General features: G+C 44.2%; 1 protein-coding gene across 6 annotated transcripts in view; it reads right to left on the bottom strand.

The window, feature by feature from the left end:
- The window catches only part of bcl9 (BCL9 transcription coactivator), a 59,802-nt gene that overhangs the window by 7,389 nt on the left and 31,939 nt on the right, over positions 1 to 20,474 (bottom strand). For 5 of the 6 annotated variants that reach the window (XM_061236361.1, XM_061236357.1, XM_061236358.1 and 2 more), the window contains 5 exons: positions 12,327 to 12,668; positions 6,196 to 6,530; positions 2,355 to 2,465; positions 1,624 to 1,810; positions 594 to 693 (listed from right to left, as the gene is read on the bottom strand). In XM_061236361.1, the coding sequence (XP_061092345.1) occupies positions 594 to 693; positions 1,624 to 1,810; positions 2,355 to 2,465; positions 6,196 to 6,530; positions 12,327 to 12,668 (1,075 nt within the window). Of the gene's footprint in view, positions 1 to 593; positions 694 to 1,623; positions 1,811 to 2,354; positions 2,466 to 6,195; positions 6,531 to 12,326; positions 12,669 to 17,970; positions 18,027 to 20,474 lie in introns of those variants that run through there. The other variant, XM_061236363.1, reaches the window with a different exon arrangement.

Raw genomic sequence — 20,474 nt, 5'->3', positions numbered from 1 at the left:
CGGTGTGCAACGTATTAATTGTCCCCATTAATTTTGGGCTCCATTAAGAGAAGCTGCATCAGGGGAGCGCTTTGGCTATTAGACTCCTGGTGTGGTGGCTTAGCGCACAGAGTGATCACTTAAGAAAGATAAACAGACACGCGGTTTTATTTCTTCACTCGGTTGTGCGTCTAGGTAATTCAGAAAGCAAGAGAGATTGTGGATTCTGTCCCCACTTTCCTAGTGTGTGTCTGTGTGTAGTGGATTTGTGCCTCCAAGTTGGTCTGTTTTTTATTTGTAGTGTACATACTGTATCTACAGGTGTGCGCACTGCAAAAAAAACGCTTAACAAGTGTTAGGTCTTGGAACAACACTTTTTTCCCCTCTCAAGTATAAAATATTGGCGTCTTTTAAGTAAATTTTTGCCTGTCAAGCAAAATATCCTCACCCCATTGCCAAATCTTGAAATGAGTCAAACTTTCTCATTTGTCTCATTTATAAAATGTAAAAGAGATAGTCTTACATTTAGACTAAAACCTTAACCCACTTGTTAAGACAGACTTATTTCTTTGCTTTTTGCAGTGCACGTGCATATGTGTCTGGTCTGGCCTCACCACAGGGAGATGGGGTTTGTCGGTCTTGCTGTGGGAGATGTTCTTCATGTGGTAGGCGATGATGGTGTCAGCATTGCCTGTGATGACTGCATCTGCCGCCCTGGAACAGAAGACCACAAGAGTGTGGTGAGTGCGGGGAGGAGGCCACAGAGGAAATGGAGAAAAGTCTCATTTAACCATAAACAAACAGGACTTAATTACCCACAAAGCAGGATGTTGACCCACGGTTAAAGACCAAGACAACAAAAACATCACAAGTCCCTCACTGAACACTCCATAGTTACTAATAGGGGTAATATGTGGGAGTGGGAGTGGGAGTGTGTTAGCAGTAAAGTAATTGGACTGCCGGCCTGAACCCACAGGTGGCACACATGTTGCGGGGGTCAGGAATTGAGCAGCATTCCCCAGATTTGGATTTCTGTTCAGCGAGTTTCCTCTTTCTCCATCCCACCCCTTGATTAACTGTAGGACTCACTCTCTCAGAAATATCACAACAGCCCTCCCCAATTTCACAGGAGACCCAGAGTAAAGGGTCACGAATCTCAGCGCAGCAACTTTTGTTACTTCTCACACAAAGCACTCTTTTCTCAAATTGCAGAAACCAACAGACCAAATGGGAATTTCACTGTCTCAAGACTGATAAGCTGGACTGTCCGTACGTGTCCATCTGCTGCAGTATGTTATTGCCAGGCGCCACAATATTTCACGCATTTGGTCCTTCACCGTCTTAGCAGTTTTTACTTTGTATAACGTCATCTCTCTGCTTCTATCTGACAGCATTATTTGAAACCTAGCGGACTACAGTGGGGGTGGGGTGCATTCACTGTTAATAAACACGTCATCTGACCTCTCTCATCTGGATGGTCTGAGGGCTGTGCGAGTGAAAACATCTGCAGGCCAATAATAACCATGTGCAAAACGCAGACGTACAAATAAACTAAAAGAACCCAAACACAAGCGCACACAGGCATCCCTCCACAGGACAGACGCAGGCAGTTATGCAGACAAAAAAACCGTCAAGCCTCCTTACTTGTTGGCCATCTCAGTGGTGAAGACGTAAACAACTTTCGACAGAGGCTTCTGGCTGCCGGCCGGCTCGGAGACGGCGTTCTGTCCCCCGGCGGCATTGTGGGAAGGCGTGGAGGACCGGCTGAGCCCGGCGCCGGGGGGAGGGAGGGAGCTGGGGTCCTGGGGCTTCACGTCGCTGGAGTTACAGTCTGAAAGAGCAGCGAAAAGGCTCATTACACAAAGAACTGGGGTACACACAGATCAGTCCCCTAAACTGGGATACACACAGCTCCATCACAAATCCAATTTCCCCATATAAACACTTGCTTTGTAAAACAGGGTGACAGTGACACACATTTGCACTTTGTACCGAGCTACTCTTCATATAACTGGGTAAAAATACTTTGGGATAAACGTTTATAAATCACAGGCCTCGCATTTATTACTCAAACGCATGCTATCATTTCTACACTGATGGTGCTGCTGGGTGCAGTTAGGGTGGCAGAGGACCAACAGTAGTACTCTTTCAGTCCCAAGAGTGCAATACGCCATCAACCACTCAAAATGGCTGCTATACTTCTGTTTTGAGCCCTTTTTAAAACCCTACTAAGTGCTCAACCAAAGCCAAAACCCCTTGGAATCCGGGTGGAACCAGTTCGTATGGGGCTGGGGACTGAACGGGATGAAGGAGAAGAGCAGAGCGGGCCGGCTGAGCGACAGGCCGGCGGCGCGACAGGCCCTGCAGGAACTCACTGAAGAAGCGCGGGTCATCATCCTCGCTCTCGCCCCCAGAGCACCAGTCCGTCCCACTGTAGGGCTGCCGCCGCTCGGCAACACACATCCGCTTGGCCCGGCTGCCTGGTTCTGAATGAGAGAGACAGAGTTACCGCAGTCGGAACGAGTCCAATCCCACATCTGGGCACAACTGAGCTTAAGCAGACTTTCATCAGGGACTATCTAGCAGATAGTGGCATTTTGTCACCCTGGGTACAGGCATGACAACGTGGAGAGGTGTGATGGCAGTCAAATCTAAACCCTTCCCCTCCCGGTGAACAGAACTAATTCAAGGAGAGTTGAAACCTGTGCCATTCTCGCTTGCTCACTCACACACAGCACTGAAGACTGAGCATCATTAGTCCCCAGTCTTCACAGAAGATACAGCCATTTTTCAGTGACCCCACAATCTCTTTATCTATGTCTTTTGGGTCAAATAAACAGAGTCTGATGTACAAATCCAAGAATATGGTCATTAAAATGATAAAACATTTATACTGTACTGAATAGCTACATGTCTTACGCTGACTCATGATATGCTGCCATGCATTATAAATCACGACTCAAAGCCAGTTTATAGTCCAACAACAGTGTGTGGCTGTACAAGCATCCCACCTCTCCCGAAATGCGTCACCTCCTACCTAATACCTGCTAGTGGGCAGGAAATCAGCAATCTGCACCACGGGCAGAAGTGAAGTTGAGGAATTAGCATTATCCTGTGCCGATTTGGCGAGCTGTGATTTAAGGAAGCTAAAACAGTGGAGGAATCCCCCAGGTCACATACAGGGGGACTTATTGTTCGATAAAGGTGGCAAAAGATAACCAGGTTTTGATATGAGATGAGGGGAGGGGTTCATTTGTCGATGTGCGACAGGAGGTAAGAGCGGTCGTCTGAGTTTTGAGTGAACCGAAGAAAACAAACAAAAAAGGGGGGCGGGTTATGAATGCAAAAGGCGGCAGTGGGCGGCAGTGTGGAGAACCCAAAGGGACTCTCTGAAACACAGCTGCGTCCAGTCGCTGCTCATCACTACAACCCCAAACACAGGAGCGTCGACCCCGTCCCGACCCCCAGGGGCCGTGCGGTTAACCGCACGCCGCCTACCCGCCGAGTGTCCTCCTGATAATTAAAAGAGCCGCTCCAGACGCGCTCCACCCTCTCAGCTCAGCGTTGAGTTTCCTCTCCCGTCTGCCTGCCCGTTCCGCTACAGACCGTTACGCTCGACGAGCGCGCCGGCTCCAGATGCACGCGCGAGAACAGTGGTACGTCAGACGCCATTCTGGCTCAGCCCACGCAGTGCCACAGCACCTGCCTGGTGTTACAAGGTGTTAGGATGGAATTGCATCAGGTAGGAAGGGGGGAACGGGGGAGGGGGAAACAAACCGTGACACACACACGCGCACACGAATGCAAAACCCAGACAGAACACGACCAAGAGAGGCCTATATAGTAGTACACAAAAGCAGTTACAAGATTTTTGCCATATACCACACAAATTTGAGGCCCAGACCGTCAAAAAACAATACTGCCATTAGCAATGTTAGCAAACAGATGAGTGAGGGTTCCATCGCTTCGTCCACAACGCCTGCAGTGTAAGAATTCCCCAGGAGGGGTCTTATTGTGGCGCAACACCCAGCTAAACACGCACGCTCTCATCCTCTCGCTGTCCCAGCTTGTCGCTTCCTCCACACCACTGCCAGCACAGAGAGATGTTTCCACGGTGATACGCGCAGGGCGTGAATGTCAATGCAACACTCTGGTCTGGCCGCGCTACACAGCTGGCTGAAGCGCGTGCGCTCGTACAGCCCACCCCAGTGACGGGTCGCACAACACGCGTTTCACAGACAGCCCGGAGGGCCGGAAATGTGCGTTTCGCTCAGCGCTGAGCCAGCAATGTGTGTTCCAGTGAAAGAGAAAGGGGGCTTGTGGAGCCTCTCTGGAGGTAGGATTTCATTCTTCACAGACAGCTTCAGTGTGGTCTGTGAAACGTGTGCTTTGAAACTACCTGTGAGGGTGGTTGTTTCACAAACAGCCTTCAAGTAACAACATGAAAGTGTCACAGTGCTGAGATAATGTTTCATACCGCACCAAAGGAGCATGCGTGGTTCAGACCGCACCAAAGGAGCATGCATGTTTTACAGACCGCATTAAAGCAAAATTCGTGTTTTACAGACAGCAGTGAGCTAATGCGCGTTTCACAAGCAAAACTAAAGCAACATGCATGTTTCAGACAAACTAAAGAAACATGCATGTTTCAGACAAAACTAAAGAAACATGCATGTTTCAGACAAAACTAAAGAAACATGCATGTTCAAGACAAAACCAAAGCAACATGCATGTTTCAAACAAAACTAAAGCAACAAGGTAACAACATATGCGTTTCACATTGTTTTACCGAAGGTGCTGAGGTAACATGTTTCATAGAATGAGACAGTGAGGCTAAAGTCAAAGAGGAAAGTCTATCACTAATTCTTGAAGCTCCACAAGTCTCTTCACTGCAGAGCCAACAAAAACATTTATAAAAAAGACCAGGAAAGGGGCCGCTAACTTGATAAAACAGGCGAAGTAGTTACGGAAGAGAAATACCTTTCCATTACTCCGCTTACCATGTGCAGCCAATCTCCTGCAGAGTCTGCCGAAATGCCCAGCACACAGCCAGCTCCAAACACAGGCAAGAGCCAACAGGACGGGATTCCACCAACTAGCTCTTCAGCTCGCGAACAATGGTGGCCTATTACATCGTGGGAATTGGAAAATGGTTCCATATTCCCAGCCATCTCTCACTAAAATGACAGTCATAAACATAGCTTGCTCGACTCACCCACTGAAAGACGCCCCCACTCTGCAGTTATACGGACTGGTAACATTTTTTGGCGGAGGGGGGACACAGACCTTTCTATCTATGGACCAATGTGCCAAAAGCGCAAACGCACCGTAAAACCATCAATGCCTCGGCACAATTGGCCACAGCTGCACCATGAATCTTTCGCATCTTTAGTTGTGTTCTCGACAGTTCTTCTTTAAATTGGAGCGATTCCTCCATTCTGGATCAAGCCCAGCTAGGAGAGACATAAGGCAAATCTAAATGGCAGAAGAAACTGGGAAACAGAACTCCCCGTCTCCAACACACATCCATGAGCTTAAATACAGGCAACAGCCCAGCAGGGCTCCAACACAGAAGAGCAGTTAAACACTCCTTTTAGACTAAACTGTGCATCCCACGAAGCACATAAAAGAGCAGCACATTCCATCTCAAAGAGAGCACAACAGAGCTTGACGTTCATTTGCCAATAAGAGGATGTAATTCGATGCAAGATGGCGGTGAGAAAACTGCAGCATGGCTTCTGAGGAGCTGACAAGCGCACACGCGACTCTGAGAGACGACTGCAGGAATGCAACACCGCATTACCAGTTTCGGCCGATACCAAGTAACGATTCGATACCACTGCATTACAAAAAAGAATAATGATATACATTGTTATATATTTTCAACAGCTGTATACTACTAACCCTGTAAGGATGTGATATGATTGCTATCATTGTTGTATGGCCTGGCTCAGGTTAAACCATTTGTAAAACATTAAATACATACAGAGAATGAATGCCTGTACAATAGTGCCAAATTGCTTACATTTTTCTAGCTCTGACTAAGGTTACACTCCGCAAGCACCGCAAATGTTGTTGTTTGCCTGTGTAGTGTAAATGAGCCATCATCACGTGATCAATTCGGCGCATAGACTTGCATACTCGCCGATACCGGATCCAGCATTTTGGGTTTTCCCGATCCTGGTATCGTTATCGGAACAACTCGACGGTCCATACCTTTCTGCTCCACCTCGTTCCCGGGCGTCCCTGTGTCCCGTTGCTCAAACGACTCCACAGACGTGCTCCTCTCCCTCTTCACCTTGCCCTTGGCCCCGTTGCCCGAGTTAACGCCCTGTCCGTTTTTAAGCCCCAGGCCGCCTGCCGTCCCCTGCGGGCCCTTCGGGGCATGGCTGCTGCTCAGCGTCTTGGGGTCACAGGGGGAAGGCTGCGATTGGCCACCCGTGCCCCCTTGCTTTCCCTGATTGGGCAGTTTGGAGTCCATTTGGGCGGCGCTGGAAGGAGACATCACAGGGGGTGACCGCACCATAGCCTCCTGCTTGGATTTTGGACTGCTGTCAGGAAGGGAAAGAAAGACTGAGATGAGAAACAGACGAATAAGGGCCATTCCTCTTTTTGTAGACATAAGGAGGCGGTTTCTATCCCCATACATTGGAGAGTACATCCTTCCCGCTCGCCTCCCTAAGGAAGCAGGCAGACAGCTGGACCAGTCGAGCAAGCAGAGGGTCTGTTCTAGGCAAGGAACCAAGGACTGAGCTTCCTCCCTCCAAATGCTCATCGCCAGCTCATTCAGCTGGCAAATTGGTTGGTTATCAGCTGTTCACATGTGTAAAAGTAAAAACGGGTCTTTTGGAGAAAAGTATGGTCAGAAGCCTGGGACGGCAGGGAACACAAACTCTGCACAGTAAAAAGAGTCACGCACCTGTGACCACACACGGATGCTCAAAAGCACGCATGATAACTAATACTGCCCTGTTAATCGGATAAGGTAAACGCTGCTTTTGTATACTTGTACGTGATCCTTTTTTTGCAGGGATTTCTCCATACGGACCTACAGAGAGACACACTGAGACGCAGTAATGGGGGTACTGTCTGCCCTTCTACCCTCCTGTATCTCTCCCCTCCTCCTTGAGTCAGCAGAAAAACAAAAGGGGTGGTAGAGGGTTGGTTAAGTCCTAGAGCCCTGAGCAAACGCACAGTCTCCATGGCCAGGTCAGCGGAAGCTCCGAACACTCTCATTAGCGGTCAGTGAGAGAAGGACCAGACGCCGTTTTTAAGAGAAGATTACTTCCCATTTCACCGGTAATTATTTTGCTGTCTCCGATGCAGTTTACTAAGAGAGCGAGAGATGGCAGATTGCAAATGAGAAAAAGGCAGGGGTAAAATCAGGGGACAGAACCAGAGTTTGTCTGCATCTGAAGAAATCAATACACAGAATGGCTTTCTGAATGTTCTTCTACTGGAATGACATCATTGTGAGACTGAAAACAACTCAGTGGAAACCAGTGCTTGGATCAGTGCAACAACATGGAGCAAACAAGCAGCTCAAAAGTAAACTTTCAATGCTTCCAGTGTTACTACATGTCCCTGTATCCCCCCGTTATTTAGCCCTCACTAGAGGCTGAAATGCGCTCTGGAGGATGACCAATAAGCAGAGAAAGACAAAGACCATTGGCATTTGTATTGCCTGCTTATTTTTGAGAAAAAAACTAACAAAAACATGACTAATTATGTACATCTCTCTGACCAGTAAGGTGGCAGGTCTTGTTTTTCGGTCTATGCACTGTTGACAGAGCAGCAGTTAATTTGTAATCCTGGTGTAAGCTCTATGCAAACAGCCAGGTCAGCAGCAGGTTTTTCACAACACACACACACACACACACACACACACACACACACACACACACACACACACACACACACACACACACACACACACACACACACACACACACACACACACACACACACACACACACACACACAGGGGTGTGCTGATAATCAGTTAACCACAGTAACGTGCCCATATGACAGTAAAAAAATTCATTCATTTATTTTGCACATGCCAAACAAAGACACTAGTATAGCCAGTGCTTGAAGTGGACTGGTACCAGTACCAGAACTTCCCTGTTTAGCTCTTTGCAGTAGGTCAACCTAGATATTTTCAGCTCCCGGTCATCTTTTCTGCTCCTGTCAGCACTTGAATAGGTTCAGTAAATACCTTTTGCCCATATGCATACTGTTACTAATTGCATACCACCACTTGTTAGAGGACATTGGTGTGCTAGCTAGTCATTTACCCCAATAAAGCTTAGTTTTAGGCTGGTGGTTTGGATTTCAGAAATTTTATAATAAAGGCAAGTTCTTTGCTGTTAAAGAAAAGGAACAGCTTGAATGAAACAAGAATTCTGATGACACCTCCCCATACGGAATTTAGAATAGTGATGTCCACTTCATGCAATTTACAAACTGCTAATAAAACCAAATTCCATCATAAAAAAAAAAAGCCTGCTTCAAGCGCTGAACATAGCTACTACTCCCATGCGACTTTTAATTACGTTAGGTGGCAGCCTGCATTAATAGCACATTTATTGTATCTAAAAGTAGAGGATGATATTCTTTTCCTCAAGTAGAAATGCAGCAGCCCAGAGCAGTTTATTTGAAGCTGCTGTTCTGTGACTGTTTACTTTTGAAGTTTTATTGGATTTTAGTTGTATTAATAATCTGTATAGCAAGTTTACACAACATAGTTTTTTATACTGATTGTAATGGCAGGTAAACGGGGAAATGTGTAATAAAAACAAACAAATGTGTGCAACACTTCCCCCCTGGTTTAACCATATATCACGGTTACTTTACGCATGGTTAACAGAGTATTCAAAATCACACACAATAATATTTTTACCTTACAGAGCGTAGTGTGTCATGTGGAGGAGCTGATTTTGGGGTGGATGGGGAGTATTTTTGGTAAAGTCTGCAGCTACATGGCTACTCAGGAGGGGAGTGGAAATCAGCAGGGCTACTACACCCAAGCTTCAGAATTGCATGAACACCACCCTGGGTGCATATGCAGTAATTCTGGACAAAGTGACCGTTTCTCAAAGGGTCCAAATTTCAGGACTAAACCCCACTGTGTGATGGAGGCATTGACAGGTCCTTTGCAATCCAGACTCCCCTACCCATTCCCTCCAGAAGCACGATACTGAGCACAGAGCTGCTAGACCCACCAGGACCTTGGGTGACCTTCAAAGGAGCCAGTTCCTTCCCAGCATCCTCGCTGAGTCACTGCAGGGTTAAACCAGGTCACTCCAACATGAATAGCTCTGACAACCTACCTTACCTCTTTACTGACTGCAGAACACCTTTAGTGGATTGTGAGTGCATGCCTGGGCTGGTGCCAAGCTAGCATGTCATAGCTAATGCAACTGCGCCCTGACAGCACAACATCGCACATATGCTTGCAACTTCTATCCCTCGCACCCCAAATTCTACCTAGAGGGGGTCAGTTTGCAGTTTTGTTTCACCCCAATACACTCTACAAATGTGTGATGTTCCAAATGGCTCCATAAGGACTTTTGAACACCATTGCTTCAGCCCCGCTGCCTTCCTCTGACATCACCTCCAACCAGAGGAAAGTCCAGGCCGTTGAAAGGCCAGCGCATTTCAAGCAAGAATAAAAACAAAAGGCAAAAATCTGCACTTTCCTGACAACAAATTAACACACTGCGACAAGATGGCAGCATTAACATGCAGGGACAAGATGACCCTGTCTCCCCAAATTAATATCTCAGAGCTATCACCACAGCTGGGGTATCAAGGAGTACAGCACAGTGTGGGTTCCACTGCCTCTTAGGGATGGCCATTTTCAGTATTTTCATGTTTCAGTTAACTGCCGACATTTAATCGATTAACCAATTATAAATCTATTTTTAGAACTCAAGTAATCATGCTGCAATAGGCTGGACCACAGCCAAAACAATAAAAGTCAGTATAAGCACATTAATTAGAGATATTACTCTACAACAGGAACATTATTTCAGGAAAAAAGTTGGGCAAAAAATGACTTGACGAATGTACGGAACTGTACATTCGGAACGTCAGAACAGTACTGTCCTCTCAGGTCCTCTTTGCACTTGTTCCTGTGTTCGATTTTCACTTTGTTGTACGTCGCTCTGGATAAGAGTGTCTGCTAAATGCCACGTACTGTAATGTAATGTAATGTACGGTTGCCCAAAAGACAGGATGTCTATAGCAGTCCATCACCGGTGACAAGGGGTGACTCTAAATGGCAACTCTAAACATCAATACCAAGATACTAAGCAATAGGCTACCCACTGAACAACAGATATTATAATAACTATAGGACACTACCTGAAGAATGGAATGGAACAACATAGGCTACCTGTAGGCAAAGTTGCCTGCTAATACTTTTTCCAAAGTAAAAAAAAAAAAAAAAAAAATGGAATGGAATTAGCGGTTTTCGGCTGGTTGCCCGTTCGCATGAAATGTAATAACCTACCAGTTTTTCCACATTCATGGCTACTCCACTATCGTTCAAGGACAGTAGCTTGCGTTTTAATTTTAAAATTGATTAGGTATTGTACTCCCCTAATCCCCACAATTGAGCCAGTAGTTTAGGCTTGAAAGCTGGTAATAGCAATTGTCGAACTGAACTTGTCAAACACTTGAATTGTCATTTTTCCCCTAAAACCCATCTCATGCAGTTTTGCTTCATTTAGTTTTAAAGGTAATAAAAATACAACTGACGTTTCCGATTCTAATCAGATCTAAGACGAGCAAGTAACATTACAGACACCAGGAAGGTTGGATTTTATCTTAATCTTTACCCAATTTAATCGTAGCTGTAGTGTGTTCCTTCTCAACCTGCACTGTAATGATCTTGTGCGATGGTATATTCTGGTTCTAATCATTCCAGGGGTTCAAGAAAGCCTTTATATAGGTTAACAAAACTAACAGGTAAAATGTCATTAGTAGAGCGCAATATGATTCTTTCTGGTTGAATCGCACTAGCGTTTTCCTATAATGCAGGATTCAAATTTTTTTCTTTTTTATGTTAAACCTTAAACAGGTAAAACATTGGCTATTTCAGTCAAGTGTCCATTTTGGTTAACCATGCCTAACCTACTTCCTCCCTACTTCAACAATTGTTATCGCCTAATTTAGCTAATGTCGGTATGTTCGACCTATTTGTTATACAAATTTATTGCGAACATATAGGTACATCTCTGGAAAAGCTATTTTTCTTCCCGTAATTTTATTCAAAAAGTGAAACATTCTAGATTCATTAGACAAATTAAATATTTCAAGCCTTTTTTTTGTTTTAATCTTGATGATTACAGCTTACAGCTCATGAAAAAAAAAAACAGCATCTCTAAATATTAGAATATTTCATAAGACCAATCAAAAAAAATTTATAATACAGAAATGTCGACCTTCTGAAAAGTATGTTCATTTATGCACTTGATTTCAAAAAGTATTATAAATCCTTTTTTGACTTGTCTTATGTAATATTCAAATATTTTGAGATACTGGATTTTTGCAAGCTGTAATCATCAAGATTGAAAAAATATTTCACTTTAGGTGTAATGAATCAAGAATATATGAAAGTTTCACTTTTTGAATTAAATTACGGAAAGAAGAACTTTTCCACAATATTCCAATTTTTCGAGATGCACCTGTATGTTAGCATAGATTTATTTATTAAGTAAAACTTAATAATGCTTAGCCGTAGCTATACTGAGCTTACATTACATTACATTATTAGCATTTGGCAGACGCTCTTATCCAGAGGGACGTACAACAAAGTGCAAAGTGAATACCCATGACCAGGTTAGCTAAGATATCAGCAGCTAACCTTAGTCATCTCCAGTCAGTGACATTAGCAAGCATATGTATTTTAGTTTGCACTTCCTATTAAAAGTCTGATATTCACATCTTAAATAGCCAAGTTCTATATTTGTCTTAAATGTGCATTGTTCAATACGTTAATGGTAAATACTGCCCATTACAATTCTTAATTGTAAAAATGCTAATGGACAACATGTTAAAGTGTTATGTTAAATAACTATTCATTAAAAGATTAGATTTTCATTACATTATTTCCTAAAATTGCTTGTAATACATGGAAATAAGTTGCATGGAAGCACAAAAATTATTGTATTATTGAGGAAAATGTATAAAATAGCTTTGAGGCCAAATCTCCCAGCTCTAGTGCATTTGTCCAGTCTGGCAGGCCAAAGCATCGTTCCAGCCGTCTCAGCCCAAGCGAGCGAACAGGGACAACCCCGTATCGACCTGTGACTCGCGACCCCACATGCCCGTCAGCTCACCTCTGAGTGTTTGCCGATGGGGAGTTCCTCACTTTGGGATTGCTGGAATGCATTGACGGAGATCCCAGGGAGGCAGAGGGAGGAGTGGAGTGCTGGTGTGGGCTGGGCGTGGGTGTGGCAGTGGGGGTGGCAGTAGGAGCAGCCTTGGCACGTGAACTCCTGGGGGGGGCGCTGCTGCTGCTGGTGGAGGTGCTGCTGGGACGGCCGTCCTTGGCCTCCTCCCTCTCCTTCTTCGGGCGCTCTTTCTTTCCGAAATGTGCTGCTGCGGTCGCTGCTGCTCTGTCGTCGTGCAACTCCAGCATTCTCTGCGTCTCCCAGGAGCCCTCACAGGCCGTGGGCACCCTGCGCAGACGGGGACACATACAGACAGGCCATTAACCAGGGAGCATGTAGCCTAGTGGCTAAGGTGCTCGACTGGGACCTGGAAAATTGGTGGTTCAAGCCCCAGTGTACCCACAGTAAGACCAGTTCAGCGGTTGGGCCCTTGAGCAAGGCCCGGTCCTGAGTGGGTTGTCCCCTGTTTGCCTAATCAACTGTAAGTCACTTGAGATAAAAGCATCAGCTAAATAACTAATGTAACGTAATAACTATGACATACTTCCTGGCCCGCCCAAGCCACCATCACACCATGAGGAAAAACAAGGACTGCCACTGACCATGACCCCCAACCCCATGCCGACCCAAGACCCTGGGAGGGCTGGAGACTGGCGCCGCTCTATTTTCCCTTCTCCACTTCGGGGTGCTTGTGTGTGTGTGTGTGTGTGTGTGTGTGTGTGTGTGTGTGTGTGTGTGTGTGTGTGTGCATGTGTGTGCATATGTGTGCATGTGTGCGTGTGTGCGTGTGTGTGTGTGCTCTTACACTAAAGCTTTTCTCCCAACAATATGAAAAACTTCTTCAAAAGCTGAAGAGCCAGTTTACATTGTCATTCATAAAATATTTACAGCAGCGTCCAAAATGCTGCAATGATGTAAGCGGCGCTCACGCTAGCCTCCGGCTCAGAGGACGAGGCACTGAACACAGGCGTGGAGGCAGAGACTCCAGCCCACACTGTAGCCATGTTTACAGAGTAGCTGTGTGAAGGTGGGGCGGGACACCTGCCACAAACCCTTAAGCAAGGCACTTAAATTACCCCAGTAAATGCCCAGCTACATGAACAGATAGTATTTAAAAATACAAGCAATACAGTTCACCATGGGTGAGTACGTCTGTTAAGCCAATTGATTGATAACATTAAATAAGCTTTCCAATACAGAGACTACACTGAGAATGCACTCCCATACAACTGCACAACCACAGAGACCACACAGATTATATTATGCTAAGCTAAAACACAACAATATAAACTACACCTTAATAAAAAACCACACCAATTAGACAAGACAAAAGGCAATACATGGGGCGACAACACACATAGCAGAGAACACTGATGTAGCACTAGACTACACATGTAATTCCACCTCAGGAGGAGCAGGACAAACACGACAACTGCCCAACAGGAGTTTAATTTGTTTCGATTTAAACTATGTTCTTTAAAGGGATAAAATGTTACCAACAATGTCTCAGGAGATGGGTACTCTGCATCACTGTCACCACATACAAGACCTGCTACAATGAAAGCAAGCCATTCAGACTACACGAAAACCTCCCCATGGTAAAACAATAATGTCTCCCCCTCCCTTTAAAAATAAATAAAATGTTTGCACTTCTGAATCTGTAGTCTGAGAGAAATATTTAAAATCCATGTTTATCGACCAACCTTGCGGTACTCCAGCAAGCCACATCTCTTTCCCTCCCTGTCCATTAATGTGTCACAGAGGGGGGCTTGTCTCTACACCTCTCCAGAGACAGAATGTCCATCCACAGCTTGTCTGTCCTGCCCTGCCATTTTCACATAATGCATTGGTTCCATGGTATGCCTGTGAACTCTGACCTCCGCCCTGTCATTCCAACTCAACCACGCCATCACAATCACAGAAGAGCTGGCCTATGCAATCACTGCTGAGGTAACCACAGCTGCAATGCTGCACATTCACACTTAGCATTTTTTAGATGTGATTCATAAAAATAAAATTGTCTGCTCACAGTCACAGATGTTTGTTGTTCACACTGCTCCAAGTAGGAGCTTGAGCCAAATGCAGCAGGTGCAAAATGAGTGTCACACAATTGGCAAATCCAGTCTTTTGCTGATGTTCAGTTTTTCCAAAACTCAAACACAGCTGTAGATGAGTTTGCCTATTCTAATGTGTGCACGTGTACACAATTCAAATACACCAGAGTCCTGTAGCAATTTTCACAGCATTTTGTATAAACTTTTATACAGCACCATAATAACTTTTAATGCCGACAGTGTTGTTAAAGCATTGTGTATTGCATTCAGTGACAAGAGGAACAGTAGAATTGCATTCGCTAACATTCCTTAAGTTTTACAACTTTACTTTCGCTAAAGTTAATGCTAGATGTGTGTATGCTGCCATGGTAATCCAAAGACACTTTTAGTTTGCCAATTTTTAAAATTTATATAGCCATTAAAAAAAGACATTAATGGTTTGCCAACTAACGTTCATCATGACTTACATGTTAGCCTGTAACTTCTTACGGTAAAATTGACACTCAAATAACAGTTCTCTATCCCAAGCCTAGCCATTACATATTTAGTGCGCAACAGAAAACCTAACATAATTATAAGCTAATCAAAGTTTCATTTCAATGTGGGTTAAAGTTTTTGTTTGTATTGACCACACATTTGTTATGCTAATAAAGCTATTTGCATTTAAAAATTGTGGAATGGCATCTGATATCACTGTGAATGGTTTTGAGAAGTACAATAGCATCACATCGAGATATTACTAGCTGTAAGCTCTCTGTTATTTGTATGCCGTTTGAAAATGGACAGCTGATAGTGGTTAGCTATCACCAGCACAAAAAACAAGCTGAATTGTGCAATATAGTTGTGTAATGTGTGACCCAAGACGATTACGGCGAAATTTCAAATAGGCAGTTACAACACCGGTGTAAAAAGAAATTAAGGTGGATCGAGAATTACGAAAACAAACAGTACTAAAACAGTTCATTTAACCAAGATAAAGTTTCAGCAGAACTTAACCAATATACACTCACTGAGCACTTTATTAGGCATTTCAGACTTAGCATTGCATAGCATTTGACTGATTGGTTCTGCTGCTATAGCCTATCCACATAGAGGTTTGAAGCGTTGAGTGTTCAGAGATGCTCTTTAGCATACCACTGTTGTAATGTGTGGTTATTTGAGTTACTGTCACGTTCTGGTCAGCTTTGTCCAGTCAGGCCCTTCTACTCTGACCTCTCATGAACAACAGGCTTTTGCCCGTAGAACTGCTGCTCACTGGAAGTTATTTGTTTTTTGCACCATTCTCCACAAACTCTAGAGACTGTTGTGCATGAAAATCCAAGGAGATAAACAGTTTCTGAGATATTCAAACCACCCTGTCTGACCCCAATAATCATTCCACGGTCAAAGTCACTTCAATCACATTTCTTCCACATTTAGTATTCCATGACACCACTCAAAAAGACTGGTGGCCATATTGTATGGATGCACAATTCTCCAGCAGGCTAAGGCATGCAGACAAAATATCACAAATGACAACCAGAATCAACCAATGCCAGCATGAAATATAACAAAGACACTTTAGATAAACGATCACAGAGATGATATGGAGGGAAAAAAAAAGTCTTATCAATGGATTAGATCAAGATAGACATAACAAAACTTGACAATTGGCCACTCCGGTTTGCCTGGAAATAAAGGAAAGATACCATAAATGTAGCCGATTAATCTTGGAACACATTTATTACAGTCACAGAGCAATTTAGCCAAATGACAGACAAGTCAAGATTAGTAGCAGAGTGTGCAGTGCGCTCATTTAAGATAAGGATCTCTCTCTCTGCTAACGTTAACAAATCATCGAAAGCTAGATAACATTAACCAGCCAACTAACGCTAAGCAACTAGCCGGCTAATGTTACCCTGCTTATGCTTATGACGTTAAATTACACACGTTGTGACCATTTTTAGAAGAAAGAAATCAGCCATTTTACATGTTTCTAATTCTACTCCACAAAGCGGCGGGCGATTCCATGTTCGTGAGTAGTTAGTAGTTAGTATCCGTACAATATGGTGCCCAGCTATTCAAGTGACATCATCGTAATACTATGAATACTGACATTCGGTCTGAAAAACAGCTGAACCCTTTGACCATGTCTGCATGCTTTTATGCATTTAGTTGCTGCCACATAATTGGCTGATAATACTTGCACAAACAAGCTGGTGTACAGGTGTACCTAATAAAGTGCTCACTAAGCGTAGCTGACACTTGTACTCATGTCAGCTAGCTAAGGACAACCCAAAAATAAATAAAGAAATAAATGAAAAATTTGCATATTTTTTATTCTGGCATAAAAGTATTTAAATTGACGATAACATTGTTTGTATGCTTTCCGAATAAAATAACTTATGGTTTATTTTTGATAATGATATCCGTCTTTGGGTAGGGATTCAATATGGGTCAACTTTGATGGTCCCAGTCTCCTGAATGTTTGGTCATTCTAGTTAATCATAGATTAAAATGTATTTAAAAAAATATTAAAATCTAACAGTGAGATCTGAAAGTTCTATATTTTGAGAGCATGCCCCAAAAAGAATATAGTTGGTTAGCCTGCTCTTGCTTTCGGTAATCTTATAAACAACGTCACTTTGAATTTTCAACTGTTCTATGGCCTGTTCAAACCATCTGTGCGCCCACACTAACAAATTACCCAAATCCTTTTCAGATATAGCTGCATACCAATTCACTGCTTAAGTGAGCAAGCAGTGTCCTTCAGTTTTGGGTCATGCGGTTTCAAAACTAGCTCACAAGGAAAACCACAGCAAACTAATACAACAGTTCTGGAATCACACCATCAAAACTGATCCAAGCGCAGCACTCATCTTGACATACATGCCCCTAAATGTAATTCCCATCTATGTAATTTAGAAACAAAACAATGCACCTGAAAGAGCCCAATGGCTATTCGCATGCTATTGAGAGAGCCTACCATACACTTCGGACTTGCTAACAGCATGCTAGGGTAGGTGTGGGGGGAGGTAGGGGTGTAGGAGTAGGCACCCTCAGAGTAATTTAGTAGGCCTAAAATGCACACCAGAACCTAAACATACTTAAAAACGTCAGGACAGTTGTGGGGATTGGGGGGTGTGTGGGTTGATCAGATGACCTAAGAGGCAACGACTTTGAAGAGCCTGGAAAACCCATTTCACACATTCCTATTTTTTCTTTGTGTTTTGTTTACACCACATTGGTGAGCATATCACAGCTATCAGCAGCATTTCACAAAACAAAAGAAAGGGAAGAGAGGGAGGGGATGTTTTCGGTCAATTGTTCAAAAATTGGTGCCGATTCATCTGTGATATCTGGGGGCTGTTGGCCATGTAAAAATGTGTCTGTGTGCGAGTGTGTGTGTTTATACGTGCATGTGTGTATGCACACAAGTGCGTATATGTAGAGTGCATGTGTGCATTGCATACGACTCTCTGCACTCCAGTTATACATTCACTCCACATCATTGGGGCCACATCACAGGCACTGTTGGTATTTTGTGTGTAACATACCCAGCAGTGCTAGCCTATGGCTAGCTCACTCCTCCCTTCCGCGTGGAGCCAGCCAGGGTTTTCGCCAGAGGCGTCCGCTTCCCCAAACTCTGCATCATAGACCTAACGGGACACCATTAATTTTCCCTCTTCCCTTCATTCACCGGTTAACAGCAATAGTGGCAGGAAAAGGGAAACGGACGCGCAGATTTTTTACACTATAAAGAACCTAAAACGTCACTCACAGCGTACACTCGGTTTGAATTCATACAGTGCTGAAAGATAAAGGCAGCAAACAGCCTAATGAAGGGGCTCTGTCAAACCCTGCACCTCGCGCTGAATATAAATATTAACAACTCCCATCCGAACAGAAGAGAAAATCTATTAATCATCGGAAACAGGGAGAAGGCGCAGGGGAGAGTTGCCTCCTTTTATCGTCGAGGTTCCGTCGCGCTCCCCTGCAAGGGAGGGTTTTTTGCGAAAGTCGGATTATCGCAGTTCTGAGGGGGGGTAGAAACGCCACCACCCAGCGTGTGCTTACGGGGATGTCTGAGCCTGGGAGAAAGGCGTTTTTTTTTTTTCTTTACCTCTGTTCCAGCGAAGCAAGGGCACGGTCGCCATGGCAACGGCAGAGGTGTCTGAATCGGAGTGACTCGAGAGGCGAAAGAAAAAAAAAAAAAGAAAAAAAAAGGCCAGAGAGACTGTCATCTAGACACTCTCACGCGCACGCACTGACAATGCCGCAGTAGGCTACCACTTATCTAAAAGAAATGTGAAATATGATGTTTTGTCGGACAAATGATAGATCAAAATACTTTCAAATTGAAATAACCCCAGGGAGTGTTAACTGAATTAATAGAGGAGCAAAAAGTTCCAATGCCATGATGTTAACTGTATTCCTGGCCCACATGTATGACTAACTATGCAAACTCATTAACTGCAGGCAACTACACTTATTGAATACACGCTGACAAAATGGTCTTACAAGATTATCACGGAAACTTGTTCAGTATTAATCTCAGAGAACGGTGGTGGTATCAATTAGTGATCACTTTGGAGTTTTGCCTTTTATCTGTGAAGGGGCATTCAAACAAAAATGAGTCATTTCTCATAACATACCACCATTATGGATGAGTAAACCAACAGAGAAGACAAAAAATTGGCACACAGTTTCCACAGTGCAAAATGCGATTAGCAGTATTAATAATATTGGCCAAGTCAAATCACTTTTGTGCAGGAACTGACATATCGCCCAGACATTTTGCTACATGAATGAATAAACCAGGGACACCTGCAGTAATGTGATAGAGTAAAAAGTCTGCTTCGGTTTTTGATGTGACAGTGTTGGTTAGTGATGCAACGTGGGTTAGTCACGCGACATTTGCTACAGTGTGGGTTAGTCACGTGACGTTTGCAACAGTGTGGGTTAGTGACGCAACGTTTGCAACAGTGTGGGGTTAGTCACGCAATGTTTGCTACAGTGTGGGTTAGTGACACAACGTTTGCTACAGTGTGGGTTAGTGACATGACACTTGCTACAGAGTGGGTTAGTCACGCAATGTTTGCTACAGTGTAGGTTAGTGACGCGACGTTTGCAACAGTGTGGGTTAGTCACGCGACGTTTGCTACAGTGTAGGTTAGTGACGCGACGTTTGCTACAGTGTAGGTTAGTGACGCGACGTTTGCAACAGTGTGGGTTAGTGACGCAACGTTTGCTACAGTGTTGGTTAGTGACACGACGTTTTCTACAGTGTGGGTTAGTGACATGAGGTTTGCTACTGTGCAGGTAAGTTAATTGATGTGCTGTCTACTACAGATTACTTCCCTGCTACTGTGCGGGTTAGTGGTACATCCTCTACAGAGCAGGTTAGTGACACACCGGTTACGGCGCAGGTTACTGATGCATCCAGGTTAGTGATGGGCCAGTGAGATGTCTACGGCAAAGGTTAGCAACACACGGCTGCTTGGCAAAGTATTTTCATTTTAGCCTGGCAGCCCAGAGGATGGAAGACGAGGGATGAGGTGTGGGAGTATGGACTGCAACCAGAAGCTCTGCAGATCGAATCCTGGGTGGGATGCTAATGTACCCTTGAGCAATGTGCTTCATTTGCATGGTTTATGCATTGTACATATCCAACTGCATAAATGGATTATCCCCACTGTAATTTCCATATGTCGCCCAGGGCATCTGCTCAGCACACTGATAAAAAATAAACAAAACACTTCCGCGGGGATACACAGTCTCACAAAGCCATCCTTAGGGCTCCTACAGAGGGAAAACATCTTTCAAAGAGTCATCACAAGCAGTTAAAACACTCCGCTATGTACACAACCCAGATGGAGCTAGCTGCAGAATGTTTCATCATTCTTTGTCACCATCTTCACAGTTGCTGTTTTAACACTACACTCATATTTATTTGCAGAAGACAAATAGGAACGCATTCGAACATAAAATGTACAATTTGAAAACAATTTCGAAGGAATAGTGCCACAATAGCAATCTTAAAGGAGCTTCACTCTGGGAA

This window comes from Conger conger, chromosome 3 (assembly GCF_963514075.1).
Source record: "Conger conger chromosome 3, fConCon1.1, whole genome shotgun sequence".
NCBI lineage: Eukaryota > Metazoa > Chordata > Actinopteri > Anguilliformes > Congridae > Conger > Conger conger.
This window is presented reverse-complemented; position numbering and strand designations above follow the sequence as displayed.